Source organism: Martes martes (assembly GCF_963455335.1).
Source record: "Martes martes genome assembly, chromosome: 11".
In the NCBI taxonomy this organism is placed as follows: Eukaryota; Metazoa; Chordata; class Mammalia; order Carnivora; family Mustelidae; genus Martes; species Martes martes.
This window is the reverse complement of record NC_137899.1, coordinates 106,597,573-106,615,192: the sequence shown is the minus strand read 5'-3', so window position 1 is coordinate 106,615,192 and position 17,620 is coordinate 106,597,573. Positions and strand designations below refer to the sequence as shown.

The 17,620-nt window shown below is 47.4% G+C and overlaps 1 protein-coding gene across 1 annotated transcript in view; it reads right to left on the bottom strand.

The window, feature by feature from the left end:
• UBE3C (ubiquitin protein ligase E3C) overlaps positions 1 to 17,620 on the bottom strand; it is a 108,718-nt gene that overhangs the window by 67,930 nt on the left and 23,168 nt on the right. Inside the window, exons 3-11 of the mRNA XM_080819068.1 lie at positions 16,978 to 17,052; positions 16,365 to 16,511; positions 15,794 to 15,909; positions 15,532 to 15,689; positions 11,564 to 11,717; positions 10,932 to 11,152; positions 10,201 to 10,355; positions 6,830 to 7,017; positions 824 to 910 (exon numbers count right to left, since the gene is read on the bottom strand). Coding sequence (XP_080675194.1) covers positions 824 to 910; positions 6,830 to 7,017; positions 10,201 to 10,355; positions 10,932 to 11,152; positions 11,564 to 11,717; positions 15,532 to 15,689; positions 15,794 to 15,909; positions 16,365 to 16,511; positions 16,978 to 17,052 — 1,301 coding nt within the window. The remainder of the gene's footprint in view (positions 1 to 823; positions 911 to 6,829; positions 7,018 to 10,200; positions 10,356 to 10,931; positions 11,153 to 11,563; positions 11,718 to 15,531; positions 15,690 to 15,793; positions 15,910 to 16,364; positions 16,512 to 16,977; positions 17,053 to 17,620) is intronic.

Here is a 17,620-nt window from a genome sequence, read left to right as displayed (position 1 = left end):
GCAATCACTGGTGCGGCCCGCGGCACTCTGCAAGCTCGGGCTCTGGCTACCTGAGCGTCGCGCGCGCGTCTTCTCCTATTACAGCAGAGAGGAGTTCCCTTGGACTCCTGACAGAGGACAGAGTCAACGAGGCACTAGGCTAGGTCAGCTCACCACAAAGGATGTCTGAATATTGAATTATCTGCTTAGTACACACTCAATTAAAATATGTATATTAAAGATTCCAGACTTCAAGTTACATAATGATTCATATAAAAAAGTCAAATTACAGGGGCTCCTGGGGGGCTCAGTGGGTTAAGCCTCTGCCTTCGGCTCAGGTCATGATCCCAGGGTCCTGGGATCGAGCCCTGCATCGGGCTCTCTGCTCAGCAGGGAGCCTGCTTCCCCCTCTCTCTCTGCCTGCCTCTCTGCCTACTTGTGATCTCTGTCTGTCAAATAAATAAATTTTTTTTAAAAAAGTCAAATTACATAAATAAAAAGTTACAAAAACCAAATTCTATAACACTTAATATGTTTTAATGTCTGTAATGGGTTAAATTTGCTTCAACTCTGTGTTTTCACTATTGAAACATTTGAAAGTCACATGGTTTTAAAGAGTACAGCTTAAAAACAAATTTACTGTCAGATAAAGCCATACTTTTAATGTATATGGATAAACGTGTAAAATTGGGCATTAATTTCTTCTTTTTATGAAACTGAGACCATCTAGAATTTTTCTTACATACAATAAGCAGTACTTTAAAACACCATCTTAGAATATTTTCACTTAGGTTGCCACTTTCCATGTACATAAGCTCAGTTTGTAAGTCCACGTGACACGTACCCTGTGATCATCCGTGTTGTCATGGAAGAGATGAGAAACCACAGGTGTCTCAGAAACCTGGCATTAAAGGCTAAACTGTAGAGAAGCCTGGAAAGGGAATGGGGAAAAATAGGTGAGAATTAGCAGATATTCATTCAACATATTTCTTCCAAATTCAAGCAAGCTATAAACCAAACAGCGTGTATGATTCAGAAAATGTCTGTATTAAGCCCACAAAGAGCATACTTCCGGCCCCAGGCTGCCCACTGGGGTACGTGGGAAACGTTCCCACACCATGAGCATGAGCAGGCGGCAGGCTGCATGCGCTGTTCCGGAGCTCGGCAGCCCTGAGCCGTGGCCGTGAGCTCCACCCCATGAGGAAGAGATGGGCTGCGGGAAAGCGCAGGCTGAGTGTGCTAATCCTCTGGGTACATATTACACTAACGTGCTGCAATATTTTATGGTACTAATAGTATTATTTCTCTACATTTAAAAATTTTTAAATAGGAATTTTAAGTAACCATTCTTGAAACAAACACATAAGAACGTGTGTGTGTGTGTTTTTAAAGATTCATTTATTTGACAGAGAGACACAGAGAGAGGGGGAACACAAGCAGGGGGAGTGGGAGAGGGGGAAGCAGGCTCCCCGCTGAGCAGAGAGCCCCATGCGGGGCTTGATCCTAGGACCCTGGGATCATGACCTGAGCAGAAGGCAGAGGCTTAACCCACTGAGCCACCCATGTGTCTCAAAGATGTGTTTTTTAAGGCTTAACTAGCATCTCAAACAGAATTCAGATCTAAAGGTATATTCTAAAGGTTTTTAAAAACCCTCCTGTATAGTACCAATTCGATTAAAAAGACTAAAAATCTCTGTGGATAAAGGGCAGATGTTTAGGGGTTCCTGGGTGGCACAGTCGGCTGAGCTCCCAATTTTCAGCTTGGGTTGTGATATAAATTTCCTTTATTATTAAAAAATTTTAAGACATAGTTCAGTTTGTGGCAACTTGCCAAAGAATGTCTCTTCACAGACCAACTGAGAACCCAGAGAAGCTCCAGAAACAGCTCTGTTCAGTCAACATTCTGGTGTCAAAGCCACAACCAGGTTCCAGAGACAGTGCCCTTTGTCTTGACAACTGCTTTGATTTAAAAATGAACAGACTTATTAGGACGCCAGGGTGGCTCAGTTGGTTAAGCGACTGCCTTCAGCTCCGGTCATGATCCCAGGGTCCTGGGATCAAGTCCGGCATCAGGCTCTTTGCTCAGCAGGGAGTCTGCTTCTCCCTCTGACCTCTCCCCTCTCATGCTCGCGCGTGCTCTCTCTCTCTCTCTCTCAAATAAATAAAATCTTTAAAAAAATAAACATAAAAATGAACAGACTTCAAAACTGAACTTTCCCTCATACTACAGTGTCACTAGAATGGGGAAAGCAGCATTCATTATGTGGATGCTTTCCTCGCTAGTCCTGAATACTACTGTTAAAGAGTACACATAAGACGACCAGTACAGGCTACACGTGTGCTTTTTCCAAATTTACTTGTGCCTCCTGTGAATCGGCTGTCACTCATAAACGTTTAGAAAATTCTCAGAAGTTTCAAAACTCACTTATTGCTAAGTCTGACCGAATTAAGACCATTTACTAATTTGATGTGTCTAACAATAATGATTATCAATTAGTTTAGAATCTATATATGACTTCAAAATAGATTTAATAATAAAATCATGACATATTGAAATGTTTAAAAGCTCACAGATCTTATTTAGTCTGTATTACAGAAAATTCTAACATGAATCAAAAGCAAATTAAATGTATTGATTGGACTGAAAATATCACTGATGAAAAAAGCAAGCATGAAATCATAGGCAAAAAGTAAATTTCTCTCTGTAGGTATCCAGCTTCAATACTTTCAAAAGAAACTATAAAAATTTCAAAAGAAACTATAAAAACGATAAAAAACAAAACCAGGAGCAGTATAATCTGCAATATAAAACAAGACACAGATCTGTGTTTTCCCCCACTGAAGTCGCGGGCATACTCATGCTCCCTCAGGCGGTCACGGACATGAACTGTGGACCAGGGCTGAGGAAAGTCCATCGGCACACGCACTCGGCCGCGCTCCCGACGTGGCTCAACAGCCATGCGCTTCCCGACAAACAATTGTCTAAATCATGCTTCATAACATAAAACAATTAAGCTGGCTCATTCTATTGGTTTTTGGTGGAGAAATGCAGCACGTGCTGCAATGAAGCTGATCTGTGAGGCAGCGGGGGTGGGTGTGTTCTCAAGAAAGCCACAGGAAGACGGTAACAGCAACCTCTGTGGTGCCCCCGACACTACTTTCTAAAATTCCATTTCAAAGGTTCTAGAAGTGCATGCAACAGAGGAGCTGAGGACCAGGAACAAGTCCGTGCGGCTGCCGGGCTGTGAGCCCCACTCCCGACACGGCGCTCACGGGAAGCGCCCGCCATAAAATGAAAACGTCACGAAAGCTGGAATTACAGGCGGCATCTCAGTGTGTAACTCAGGAAGGCCTCTGACAGGAGAACCTCAGTGTGAATCTCACAGACAACTGAGCCAAGAAAGAGAATTCGAGGAGGAAAGAAGCATTTTGGACAGAGTCTAGCAGAGGCAAAGGGGCCCGGCCTGGAACACGGGAGGCAGAGAGCCAAGCGCGAGCGTGGCTAGGGCAGAGGTGACTGAACACTTGATCAGTGAGGGGGACAGAGCCTGGCAGTGACTGCGGAACCCGAGTCTTCTGAAAGCTAAGGGGACGCACGCGCAGGGATGTGAGGAGGACAGTAGCCGGGTCACGTCTCTGACCCCTCAGCCGGGCAGAGCGCGAGAATGCACACGCACGCGTCCCGGCGACCGACTGTGTCTGCGCCATCACCGCGGAAGGAGCGACTCCAAGCCCGCGCTCCACAGCCAGTCCGTCCAGCAGACTTTCCGTGGCGCTGGGAGTGGTCTGTACTGTGCCAGCTAACGGGGTGGCCGTGGCCAGCCACACGTGGCCACCACGCCCTTGAAAGGCGCCGAGCTACGTGGCCAAGGAACTGGGTTTACAGTTTCACTGTAATTAATTTCAAGTGAAGTAGCCGCGTTTTGCTAGGGGCTCCCCCGGTGTAACCCCAGGTTTTGGGGGAATGTGCTGAACTCACGGAGCGGGCAGGGGTCTCGGTACAGCCCGTTAAACTGCTAACAGGAGTCTGGAGCTCCAGAAAGTGGCCGGAGCCATGTCTATCACCCAGAAAACCGACCGAGTAGGAAAAAAACGAAGAAACTAAAGGGAAAGGAAGTCAAAGAAGTTGAGGAAACGTTGAAACTCAGACAAAGAAGAGCCTTGAAGAAGCAGAAGAGAAGCCCAACAGCAAAGGGAAAGTCGTGAGAACAGCGTCTACAAAGGTAACGGGGGAGGGAGTTCGAGAAGAGGAAGGGCAGCTGTGCAGAAGGCCACGGAGGGCCGGGCTTGCGGGGGGCCCTGTGGGGTGCCGCGCCCCCCACCCCCCAGGCAGGGCAGGGTGAGGCGTGGCCAAAGGGAGGGCACACAGAAGGGCACAGTCCTCAGCTCTACGTGGAACACTTCGCAGCAGCACAAAGCCGTCCGATGACACACTAACCCCCGCCTGCCAACTCAGAGTCCAGGTCAGCCGGGGTCCACGCTCAGCACCGCGCGGGCCGCCCTCACGTGTCCACGTGAGCGCCCATCTCTCTGGGCTTAGTCGTCTGGACGCTGGGATGCCGCCTTCTGGTTTTCCCTCTCACAACACAACCACAGCATTCACTGTAAAGATGGTGAATTTATTTTCTTAAGGAAAAAATAAATTTTATATCTGAATATTTATTCAGAGTCCCAAGTACAATGGCAAGATTTATGAATTTTCTCCCATAAAAGGAGCTGGCAATTCATTTATTACTTTTTTGAAATTTAAGTTATTCCCATAATCTGAAACTCAAAACCTATCAAAGAACACACATTAAAGGGCGCCTGGGTGGCTCAGTCAGTTGAGCGTCTGCCTTCAGCTCAGGTCATGATCCTGGGGTCCTAGGATTGAGCCCCACATCAGGCTCCCTGCTCCGCGGGGAGTCACCTTCTCCCTCTGCCCCTACCCTCACTCATGTGTGTGCGTGTGCAACTCTCTCTCTAATAAATAAAAATCGTTTAAAAAAAGTACAGTGAGAAGCTCACATTCTCCTCCACTCTCGACTTCCCCAGCAGACACGTAAATAATCAGCTCTATGACTTTCCTGTGTATGTGTCCAATATATTTTATGCAAATACAAACATACATTCCCACTTTTCTCACCGTTCTGACACAAAAGTAGGTTATTATCCACTTTGTACTTTGGTTCCTTTTTTCCATTAAACATGTACCTTGGAAATCTTCCCACATCAGCGTACAAAGGGTCTTCCTGCTCCTTTATACTTCCTGACAATGAATGTCAGACGGGAATTAAAACTGCAGGGCGCCTGGGGGGCTCAGTCCGTCCGTCGGGCGTGTGACTCTAGATTTCCGCTCAGGTCATGGTCCCGGGGTCCTGCAACTGAGGCCCCAGTCGAGTCGGGCCCTGCGCTCGGTGTAAAGCCCGTGTAAGAGTCTCTCCCTCTGCCCCTCCTACCACTAAAGCAAACGCATAAACCTGAAGACGCCGCAGAAGCAGCAGCAGAAGCAGAAGAAGAAGAGAAAGAAGAAATTAACACTGCAAATCCCAACCACGGAAGAGGGACTCGCGTGGGCTCAGAGGCACTGACAGGGCATCATCGGCCCTGAATTTATTAATCATCTTTTAAATACCTTAAAAAAAAACACCAAAAAACTTGAAAGCACTGAAAATCGAGCACAGTTAAGTAAGTCTGCTTGCTGTCACGAGCTATGGGAAACATTCAGGTACTTAAGAGCTGACGTATTTAAACCATAAATGAAACTCCTGGAGTAGTGTCTTAGAGGGAACAGGTGCAGTAGTCGTAAAACCAAGGCTCCATACAAAGCTCCTTTACCCACTAAACACCCTCGGAAATAGCTCACGGGTGAACCCCAGATCAGGCAGCGACGCATTGAACTGCAGTGGTTACTGCCCGCAGCGGCGGACTTCACGCTGCCATCCAAGCCCGGGGCCTGGCCAAGCTGCTCTGCTCCCGAGATCTGACATCCTGCCCTGCCGCGATCGGCCTACAGAGAGCCAGTTCCCCGCGGAGGGAGCGCGTCCCCCGCCGCCCCGCTTCCGCCACTGGCAGCCAACACCAGGGCGCTGGGACAGCGCGGGCCGGCGGGCTGCGCGCGGTGTCCAAGGCGGGTTCGGCCAGTGGTGTGCCCCCGGCGTGTGCCCGTCCAGGCAGGTTGCTTTCCTAACCAAGACACCAGCTCCTTCCACGCCACAGGAAGGCACTTTATAGAAACAGAAGAGAACTCTTCGGGTGACCTCAAAGGTTGGACACAGCGTGGACCCCAGTGTGGGGAGACGGAGGCTTTCAGCAGGTCGTCTGCGGACCGTCCGTCCCTGCGCTCCCCCTCGAACCCCACGACCCCTGCTGCACGCGCTGTGAGATATGTGCCGCATTCTCTGGACACCACGGAGCTAGCACTGCAATGAGAGAAAAACCGTTCAACGCTGCGGTCCCACTTACTTACGTCAGCACACAGGGCCACGTCCTGACCCGGGCCTGTCCCTTCACAGGCGCGCCGCACAGCTGCCCAGGGCGGCCTGACACCGGTGCGCCGTGAGAGCGCCGCAAGCCGGGGACACGCGGGCTCCAGAAGGCAGGCTGGGTCGGGCGCTCAGAGAGGGGGCCAGGCCTCAAGCGCAGCCCGCTCTCCGGCCCACTAGGAAAGTGAGCTCATTTCATTTACTACACGACAGGCCAGGGAAGCGGAGCCCAACAGGACTGGCTGGTTTAGAAAGGAAAGACCAGCGGCCGTTCTCCACGCATGGCTGCAGCGCGGGAACCTCCTCCACCGCGCCCCGTGGGGAAGCAGCAGCCCAGGCCGCCGCAGGGGTGCACGCCGCTGCTCACACGGCCCCACGCCACTTGCCTGACTCTGGGCACCGCCATCCGGTGCTGCACCATAAGCGTGTGGCCGATGGACGCCATCAGAGTGAAGGCCTCCTCGCTGGCGGAGTCCCTCCACACCAGGGCCAACAGGGTGCTGGTCTGCTGCTTCGTGTCCAGCTTCTTGAGACACTCCTCGGTGATGTAGGGCACCGACAGCCGGCCGTCCTCCTAAACACAGCGGGCAAGCTGCTCTGAGTTCACCACGGTTGGGCAGCAAGGACCCGCTACGCTGCGCATAGGATCTGACTCCACTCCCCCGAGAACACAAAACAGGCCTGATCTAAAAGCGGCCCACATCACAACGGGCACATCCATTAAAGTACTACGAAACTTTCTAGAGTTCCACCCACAGTCGTTGTCTGTATTAGGCACCAGTTTTACCCAGCGTAACGACACAGGAACTGTACATACTCAGTTTTTGCCTCCTGATAGGACAATACTTCAGTACTGACATCTCAGGAAAAATTAATTTCGTATTTTAGATACCACTGTACTAATAAGCACACAATTATGGGAGTATATTACCATCTAGCAGAATTCCCACTGTAAGCTATCTGGGAGACTACAGTTTAAGCAAAAACAGAAGATTAAATATTTTTTAAAAAATCAAATAAGGTACATTTTATATCTTACTCTCCCTACGGATCTGATTCACTGAGTAAAACCTGACCTAAGCTGCTGTATATTTATCTACACGGGGAATTCACCAAAGACACTCGCTTTTCTCATATATGTGCGCGCATACTCAAGTGTACATGAGTATGAAGATACACGCACAACACTGGGTGCTACGGACAACCCTGTCTGGAAACTTGCATGGATAGGAGTTATGTCATCGACAATCATCTACCAAATAAAACACTGCTTTAGATGAAAGTAATAAATTCTACCCGCCAAACTTGAATCTGTAAGTAACATGCACGGGTACTACTTTTGTAGTGTCATACTTAAATTACACAGAAACCTAAGTGTTTAAAAACAGTGAAATCTGACCCTGGAAAAATCTCATTCAATCAAATTAGATTCTACATAATTATCACAGGAAAGAAAAGGCAATATATAAGCAATGGACAAAAAGATCTGACCAAAAAATAAAGAAGATTTCGAGTCAAATCTGTTGAGTACCTGGCCTATAGCTGGGTCACTGGTTCTGAACCCAAATGTGGACAGGAAAGGAGATGTAACAAACAATGCAGGGGAATAATGAAGAGAAAAAATGAAAAAGAGAAGCAAAGGTATCAAGTCACACACCTGTAGTAACACAGACCTTGAAACCCTTGTATGTTAAGGGAGAAAAATAAAGTGGAGTAAAATTTAAGTAACAAAATTAAGTTGCACTTCTTTTTTCTTTTTTTTTTTTTTGCAGTTTGTCAAAAAAAAAAATGTTAACGGCTTTGTGGGATGCCCAGCCCATGAGATGGCTCACACATCAAAGCCTTACATTTAGAAACTTCGAAATAGAAGTTTCATGCCATATTCATCTATAGTCTTATGGGCTTTAAAAAATTTTTTAATTTAAATTGAATGTCGTTAACATACAGGGTGTTATTTGCTTCAGGGGTACAGGTCTGTGACTCCTCAGTCACCCAGAACAGCCAGTGCTCATTCTATCCCGTGCCCTCCTCCATGCTCCTCCCCCAGTCACCCCAGGCCCCGTCCCCAACCCTCCGGCAACCCTCAGTTTCGTTTCCTAGAGTTAAGAGTCTCTTAAGTCATGTGACTTCACTCATATGTGGAATTAAGAAACAAAACAGGTGAACACAGGGGAAGGGAAAGAAAAAATAAGATAAACAGAGATACGGTGTCCTTCCTGTATTTTAGAGAAGTGTAACCACAAGCAAGCGAGCCTGAGTGTTCCCTCTGTTCCCCGCGTCTCCTACTCTGCTCCTGCCTGTGCCACAGGGAGAGGAGGGACTCCCTAACATCTCCCCAGCGGGTGCCGTCCAGAGCCTCACCTCCACGTGGATACCAACCGTACTGTGCATAACCATTTTAATGTCAGAGCTTCTCCCGAAAGTTATTCAGTATTAAAAAAGTGTCTTCTAAAAACAAAAATCTTTGATCTACATTCCATCTACAGAATCCCACTTTTTTTTTTTTTTAAACGATACAAAAAAAGGTCACATTTTGGGTGCAGTTCTTTATTCTGAAAGATGCAAGACTTCCAGCTTCCACCAAAAAACACTCAGTTTTGCCCTTTTGTTGCCCTCCCTCTAGGTGCAAGGGGCAAGGACTCATCTGTTTTTTCTTATCGTTACTTTCCCATCTCTGCTAATAAAGCTATTTGTATTGGAGGGCATAGCACTAACACATCCTTTCACTTTGCAAGATACTGAAGATTTACTTCCCCTGGACAACCTGAGCCCTCTAGAGTGTAGTCTTTCTGGGACTGGACTTAGTATTAATCAACGGGAAATTTCCTAACAAAAAATTTTTTAAACCCACGATATCCAAACCTCAAGATATTTCAATTGTGTTATTAAGAGAAAACGTAGCAGATAATATCACGGAAATTATGTGTGTATAATGCAAAGCTTTTTATCCCTTGAAAATAGCAAACCATGCGGGCTGAGAAATGGGGTAACGGGTACAGAGATTATACATGACAATAAACTCAAAAGTCGTTTTCAAATACATCATAACACCTGTCATCTACAAAACTGCTGAAAAGTAACAGGAGGCATTACTTGGTGTCCACAAGACAGAGTAAGGAAGAACTTAGCTTTTTCTCCCTCTGAGGCTGGGAGAAGGGAAGGGTGTGTGCGGCTACGGACTGGTGAGGGTTTCTGTGTGGACAACGCTCTACCCGCACAGCGGAGGCTGCAGGGAGGCAAGTACGCTGAGAGATCACTCAGCTGGACACCATTTTAAAAGGGCGAATTTTATGGTAAAGTGTATCGCCATAAAGCTGCTATTAAAAAATTCTTTAAAAAAGAACAATGCTTGTTACACAGTAAGTGCCCTTCCTGAGAACTAGGAACTTGTTATTAGCCTTTTAACCCAACAATTTCACTTCGAGGAAAATTTCCTAAGTAACAGTTAAATTAATATACAGCGTGGCCTGCTGTGTATGGAAACTCACATAACCACGTAACCCACATACACTTGGGCGGGAGAAGGTGTGGAAGACAGTCCCAACCCCCAGTCGCCAGGAGGGGCACGTGTGGGAAGGGCAGAGCGGCCACGGAGCAACCGCATCTACAGTCTGAATGCTTCACGACAAGAACGCTTTAATGTGCTACTTGCATAGTTGAAACTAAGGACGGACACAAAGTTAAAAGTGACTCCCAGGTCAGGAGGAGAGGGGAGCAGTGTGACCCGTTCGCTGGCCCCAGGCCCTCAGGAGCTTACCGGAGCGCTTGGCTGCTTGTCTGCCTCTTCAACCTCATCTTCCGAGTCACTGGCCGAGTCCGGACAGCTCGCGCTGGCAGGGGAAACTGGGAGCTGAGACAGAAAGGTCTGGAGCACCCTTAAATACACCAGCAGTCCTTCCTCAGAGAGGGTCCCTTGGTAAGACAGTCAGTCGTAATATCTGATTAGAAGTGATCAAACAAAACTGGAAAACTTGGGTATCACTTTTCTGACCACAACTTCTTATCAAAATTATAGTAATTCATGCACAGATAGATGTATCAACACATCAGAGAAAGATGCTGTAAATCTAGAATATGCACACATTGGAAGTTTGGTATAAATGGGGATAACGACCCTGCACTCACAGTTCTCCCACTCAACTTTAAAAAATTTTTAATCTGCGTGGCCTTGTAACACGTATCTGAATTAGGCCCCCTTTTTTTCTTCTTTGAAGTATTGTCTAGCCAAGGTGGGGCTCAAACTCACAACCTGAGATCAAGAATCACATGCTCCACTGATAGGAGGCAGCCAGGCACCCCTAAATTGGAACTACGTGCCTAGAAACTTTCCCCAGGGACACTGGCTAGGACACAGACCTTCAGCAAATACGCTCCCTCTGCAGAGGCCACCCTGACAAGGCACACCGGCCCCTGGAGTCCCGTCTCTGGACTCCCATCTGCTAGTACCACACACGTGTGTTCAGGTAAAACACATCTTGTATCTCATACCCAGATAATGCTCGCCAACCGTTAAGACAAAGAAGAAGAGCCACGGTGCCCCACTGCTTGTCTTAGAGCACCTGCTCTCCAGTAACAACAGTGCATTCAGGAAGGGCTCGTACGGGAAAGCAGTGTGCGTGTCCGCTAAGGCTGGAATGATGAAATGGAAAATCTGATCTGTGAAAGGTGCTGCCAAAAGCTCCTCAGTGAAGGCGCTGAAGACTCGCTGCCTGAACAGAAAAGTGGAAGCTTTTATCAAAACACGTTGTTTAGAAAATCAGGTTAAAATTAACATGTAAAAAATATTCCTTTCAAAGTTAATGGAAGCTGAGCATTCGATATCAACTAAACTGCCCTGACATTAACTGATTTTGAGCCTTTCCTATTGAGAAAACTCTGCCGTGTTTTTGTATCTTTCAACAGCTACTAGACGACAGGAAGATAACCAGATCATCAGAATTGTAAATTTATATTAGGGTACAGGCCAAACAGAAATAGTGAACTTTTTCTTTAAACTGAGTCACACTAATAAAGTAAAAATCTGACTTTGAAGTCTACATGTAAAATAGCATCCATGTAAAAGTTACTGTTAGATACAGAACCTGTGAACTTACAAAATCAGTAAATCACCCCACTCTTACCTCGCGCCTTCTGGACAGGAGTTGTAGGTAAAGTGCAGTGGTTTCAGAACATTCTCTAGCAAAGTGTTTGCTATAGGAACTCGAGATAAATCAGAATATTCAATACTTGATGGAAGCTTGTTGTTAATTAACAAATAGAGAGATCTATAATACCCTAAAAGAAAGGAAAAACACATACTTAAAATTTGGTACCTTAATCGTAATGAGAAAAAAAATGGGTCAATTTTAAAATGCTTTTTATAAATCTGCATGGGTCCAAATTTAATTCTTCTTTAACTTTCCTTTTTCATTAAATGTTACTAGTTAAACAGACAATGGCCCCTTTTTTAAAAGTTTATTAATTTTTTAAAGTAATCTCTACACTCAGCGTGGGACTGGGACTCATGACGCCGAGATCGAGCTGTACGCTCCACCCACTGGGCCAGCCGGGATTCCCTTCAACCTTTTTTTTTTTTTTAAGATTTTATTTACTTATTTGACAGAGATCACAAGCAGGCAGAGAGGCAGGCAGAGAGAGGAAGGGAGGCAGGCAGAGAGAGGAAGGGAAGCAGGCTCCCCGCTGAGCAGAGAGCCTGATGCGGGGCTCGATCCCAGGACCCTGGGATCATGACCTGAGCCGAAGGCAGAGGCTTTAACCCACTGAGCCACCCAGGTGCCCCTCCCTTCAACATTTTTATTAAGAAAAAGTTAAATATGTAAGTAGCCTGAAAAGGTATATAAGCTCCATCTGCCCATCACCCACTCCTCCATTCACTAGGAAGCAAATCTAAAATAAAATTATTTCAGTGTGTCATCAAAGGACTTTATTTTTCTTAAAAATGCCATTATGACAGCTAAAATAAATTAATAATAATTCCTTGCATCTAGGCAGTGTTTAAGTCTCCAACTTCTGCTTGCTATAAATTTCATTTAACTGGTTTGCTTGAATCAGGATCCCAGTAAGGCCCAGGTATTGTGGTGGAAGAATTTAACTGGTTCTGTGGTTTTCACGAGCACGTTGAGCTCCTGGATGTGGGCACACGGAAGCATCCGCCATAGCGGTAATCCTCACGGACTCTCACGCCATCCTGTCTTTGGGCAACAGGGCGGGCTTGGCAGGCCCTGAGCTCTCCCACTCACGGAGAGCAGCACCGCCAGGCGCGCCTGTCCTCATCTGCGGACCTGTAGCCAGGCCCTGCCACTCACCAGCCCCGCTCTGGTGAGTTCTTCAGTTCCTTTTAGAGGAAACGATGGCTTTGGAGACCACAGTATGGGCACCAGGGAATTCAAGCTGAAGCAACACCCTTTTTGACCTCACTAAGCGTCTGATGGGCTTGCAAGGCGTGCAGTAAGCATCAACTCTGGCCTCACCGGTGACCCAAATCCTACAGTCTTTTAAATACATCCGCCCCCTTTTTACAAAGGGGTAAGAGGAATCTTCAAGTGTCGTTTGTAAATATCTCACTACCGTCCAGACACATTTGGTAGCGCACATTAAATACACAATTCACTTGCTTCACTTTGTGAAAAAAGTCCTACACAAATTTATGCAGAGGCCACTTTTAGGCAACAGGCTCGAGCAAGGGGAAGTTGATCAGGGCACAAAGCCCTGGCTGAACATGATCAGGCCCATCAGGTGACCCACCTCGAAATATCTATAGGCCCTAATTGACCAATGGGCTGCTTACAACGAGGCACAATTACCAAAAAGGGAGAAAATTCCCTATGTCCCAGACCTCCTCACCTTCCTCCTTTACACACAGCCCCCACAAACGGCCTCGAGGCAGACAGCCCAGCCTCTGCTCCCTGCAGTGGATGCAATACATTTCCATCCCCTTTGTTCTCCTTCAGGTGAACCCTTCCATCACCACAAGGCCGGCTTCTACCCCAATCCACTTGATCACTGCCCCACAACTGGGGGCCCCCAGCTGAGCAGGCAGACACCACGATCTCCCCTTGAGTCATGACCACTAAACACTGACTCCTCAGTGCTCTGTCCTCACACCTACTCTGTAACTCCAACCCGACCTCATGCCTTCTCATCACCAGTGAAACCCAACAGGGAAGCTTGAGAGCTCTTTAGCTATGAGCCAAGAAGACAGAAGTGGGTGAGACAGACGGAACAGGATCAAGAGGCACAAACTTCCAGCCATAAAATAAGTAAGTCATGGAGATTAAAACAAAAAAAACAAAACAAACAAAAAAAGGACAGCATAGGGAGTACATCAAGAATTTTTAAAAATACCATGTCAAGAAAATTTAAAAAATACTATACCGTTAACATGTCAACACCAATCTATGTACTAAACAGATCACTGGACAGAATGACTAGAGTCTGAAGTCCAGCCGCACTTGTTAAGGCACGTGCATACGCATAATCACACACACTGTGATTAGGAAACAGTCCCGAGTGTTACAGACTCCTAGTGCCGGGAGAAACCGGTGAGTGGAATTCAGAGGAACCAACTCCCAGTGAAGTCATTAAGTCACGGGGACGGAAAGCACAGCACGGGGAGCACCGTCGACAGTAACAGAGCACGCGACGGACGGTGGCCACACTTGCCACGAGGGGCCCTGAGCACTGCGTGGAGCCGTGCAATCACCCAATGGCATCACATGTCCCCACGGAAGGTGCCAGAAGCGGCAGTTTCACTGCAAGATTGTGACACACTTTCTACTTCTAGACACATTGCAAAATAATGCATTTCTTAGTTATATTCTTTAAACTTTTAGAAAACAAGAAAAGTAAAAACTCTCACGGATTGCTCAGCCTTAATCAATACATACAATCAGGCATCAGCCAATACAAGGGATGATTTTAATCAACATTACTTTTTTTAAAAGATCAAAGCCCACAAATTTCAATTTACTTTCAGTTGACTCCCTAATTTTTCAACAAACTAAGGAGGTTTCTTTCTTTTTCTTTTAAGATTTTATTTATTCTAGAGAGAGAGAGAGAGAAAGAGAGCACACGCACACACCAGCCAGAAGGGCAGAGAGGCAGCCGCCCCGCTGAGCAGGGAGCCCGATGCGGGGCTGTCGAACCCAGGACCCTGGCATCATGACCTGAGCCGAAGGCAGAGGCTTAACAACTGAGCCACCCAGGCACCACTTGATCTTTTTTTTTTTGAACCGAAGCCAAACGCTAAGGTTGAGATGTATGTGACTCTGATTTTTACAGTTTCAGTACTGAGGACTGAATTAGCTAGGTTTAGCCTAGGTTTGTCCATCAGCTCTGGGGAACAAAAGGACCTTGATTTACGGTTTTACCAGTAACTCTTGCCTTCCAGAACCACCTACAGCACGTCTTCTGACCGATAACGTACCTATTTTTTAATGCTAGTCCTTCTCAAGTCCAAGCCCTGAAGTGTTTGTCTTCCTAGCTATGAGACTACTGGGAGTCAGATTTTTAAGTTTTTGTCTCACACTGCTTAGTTCATCACAAAGGTGTCAGAAAGCCCTCTCTGTTTCAGACACCAACGTGTCCTCGGAGGAATTTCAGATCTTGGTTATTATGCCCTAACACAACGCAGCCATGACCGGGAGAGCGTCAACGTGTCACAGCATGACGACCCAGTCAGAAAGAGATCTCAGACCCGGCGTCTTCGTCTCCTCTGCCAGACTGAGGTGAAGACCGGGATTTCCTCCTGAGACCGGCGAAGCCACTGACCTGTCCCTCGGTCCTATGGCACGACTGCCCCTGCCAGCTGGGGACGCGGCTGCTGGACCCACTGCAGGGGGATCGGCTGCCGCAGGCGCATGTCAGCGAGGCCCCACAGGTTTCTGGACACGAGCATCCATTTGCTTCACTTTCAGTCACAGGAGGAGTTAAAGAGCAGACCGCGCGTCCAGAGGTTTAGGGTGGAGGACGAGTATCGGCGCTCCCCTCGGCAGTGGGGCCCTGACACCGTCACTCCTGGTACTTGGAACAGGTGCGCGAGATCTACGGGGCACCCCGCCGACCCTGCCCCGGCCCAGCCACCACCTACCATTCTGAATCATGTAGTGCAAGATCTGTTCAATGACGGACGCCACATAGCTAGCGTCTTGCAAAACAGGCAAGTACGTATTCTCAGACGAAAACACCTCAAGCATCCTCATCGGAAGTGCGACATTCAAACTGTCATCGCTACAGCTTTGCAGTAACCTATAAAACGGAACAGAACAGAAGTGTTCACACACCGGATGGCAGAGGTCGTCCTAAAGCCCCACAGGCGACTCCCCCTCACCGCGTGCCTTGACGGGGTTTACCTGCAGCCGAGGCTCATCAGCCTCTTTATCTGAAACAGACACGTGAGTCTCTCAGACCCGTCCAACTGCCGGACAAACAGAGAGCTGTGTTTGATTAAGTTCTGATACATCCATATCTGAAACACAACACACACAGTCACCTCGGTCCGCACGAAGCTCATCGTTACAGCACAGTAACACTCCAAACCTCAGTAAGTGGTGAACAGACACTGAATCGAGACGTGATAAAACATGAATCTTCTCGATCAGGATTCACTTTGTAGTGTAGACCACACGACCTAGATTTTCCGCATTAACACAGCACATCAGTATAAAGCTAAGTCACTAAAAGTATTACTAAAACAAAGTACACTTAAAACTCAACTAAATCTGAAATAAAACAGCTCATTTACAAAAACCAGCAACTCGCAGTAAAAATACGCGAGAAATACAATAATTAATCATAAGGTGCCCAAGGATATCTCTAGTGATCTAGCTTCACAAACACACACTGGAGGCCATCCGACCCCATTAGAGACAAAATGCTGGGAACCCCATGAACAAGGCTGCGTGACGCGGAGCCGGCACTCACCAAACGTTTTGAGTCTTCGCTCTGCTTGTAGAAAAACAGCAGCTGCCTCACCAGGAGGGTAAGGTTGGGCCCGCTGGCGACGGAGAAAGTGCCGCCCGGCTGTGAGGCGCTGGCGCAGCGATCGAAGGCGCTTCTCCGGAGGGCGTGCTGGGGGCAAGGCAAAGCATGGGCTCGTGGGCCAGGTGCGCAGCCACAGCGGTTAGGGTTAGGGTTAGTGGCCCAAGTGTGCCCCGGGGGCTGCAGGGCAGAGAGGGGTGGGAGAGGGGGCGGGGGGGGGGGTCCCGGTCTGGGTGCACTGCTGCGCAGTTCTTACAAAAAGGTGACAAGAAACCCAGAACACCGGGACTGGAATGAGAGCCCTTCAACTCCCATCTTTAGCCGCGCCCATTTCTATGCTGTTACTCAAAAATCACCTCAGAACTCCCCAATCTATAAGTCTTTACGTAAATATAAACTACTAAAATTATTGGGGAAAACACTATTATCCACGTTGACTTTCATTACACACGTGCACTAAAATGCCCACAAAGCGGAGTCCACTTCCACGGCTCCAGGCCGCATCTAAAACGAGCTCTGGCGCGCCTAATTCTTCCTCAGCTTAAAGCAAACTTACTTGCTGCCTCCGGTCTCTGCAGCCTCGGATAAATGACTGTATGATTACTGCGTTCTTCAGTCTCCGCCTTTCCTCCTGCATAGCGGAGGGGGGAAGGAATAATTGGGTCTTAGTGAAACGGTATTTAGCTAGCAAAGACTTAAAAAAAAAACCCAAACAGCTATAGAATTTACAGACCACAAAATTCACTCTTTCAAGCGTACCATTCACCGATTTTTAAAATATTCAAAATTCAAGTGTCACCACAATCTGATTCTAGAATACTTTCAGCACACACTCCAAACCCCTGTACCGATTAGCACTCAGTCCTCAACCCCTGCCCTGGCTCCCCGATCCCCGGCAACCACCAACCAAATTTCTGTCTGTACGGGAATGCCTACTCTGGACATAATGGAATCCTGTAATATGTGGCCTTTTGTGTCTGACTTTTTTCACCTGGCACAGTATTTTCAAGGTTCATACATGTTGTATCACTTATCAATACTGCACGACTTTTCATGGCCAATTAATATTTCACCATAAGGATGGCTCGCATTTCGTTTATCCGTTTACCACCTGACAGACATTTGGGCTGTTTCCACTCTGGGCTATTATGAACAATGCTGTTGTGGGCATTCACATAAAAGTTTTGTGCGGATACAGG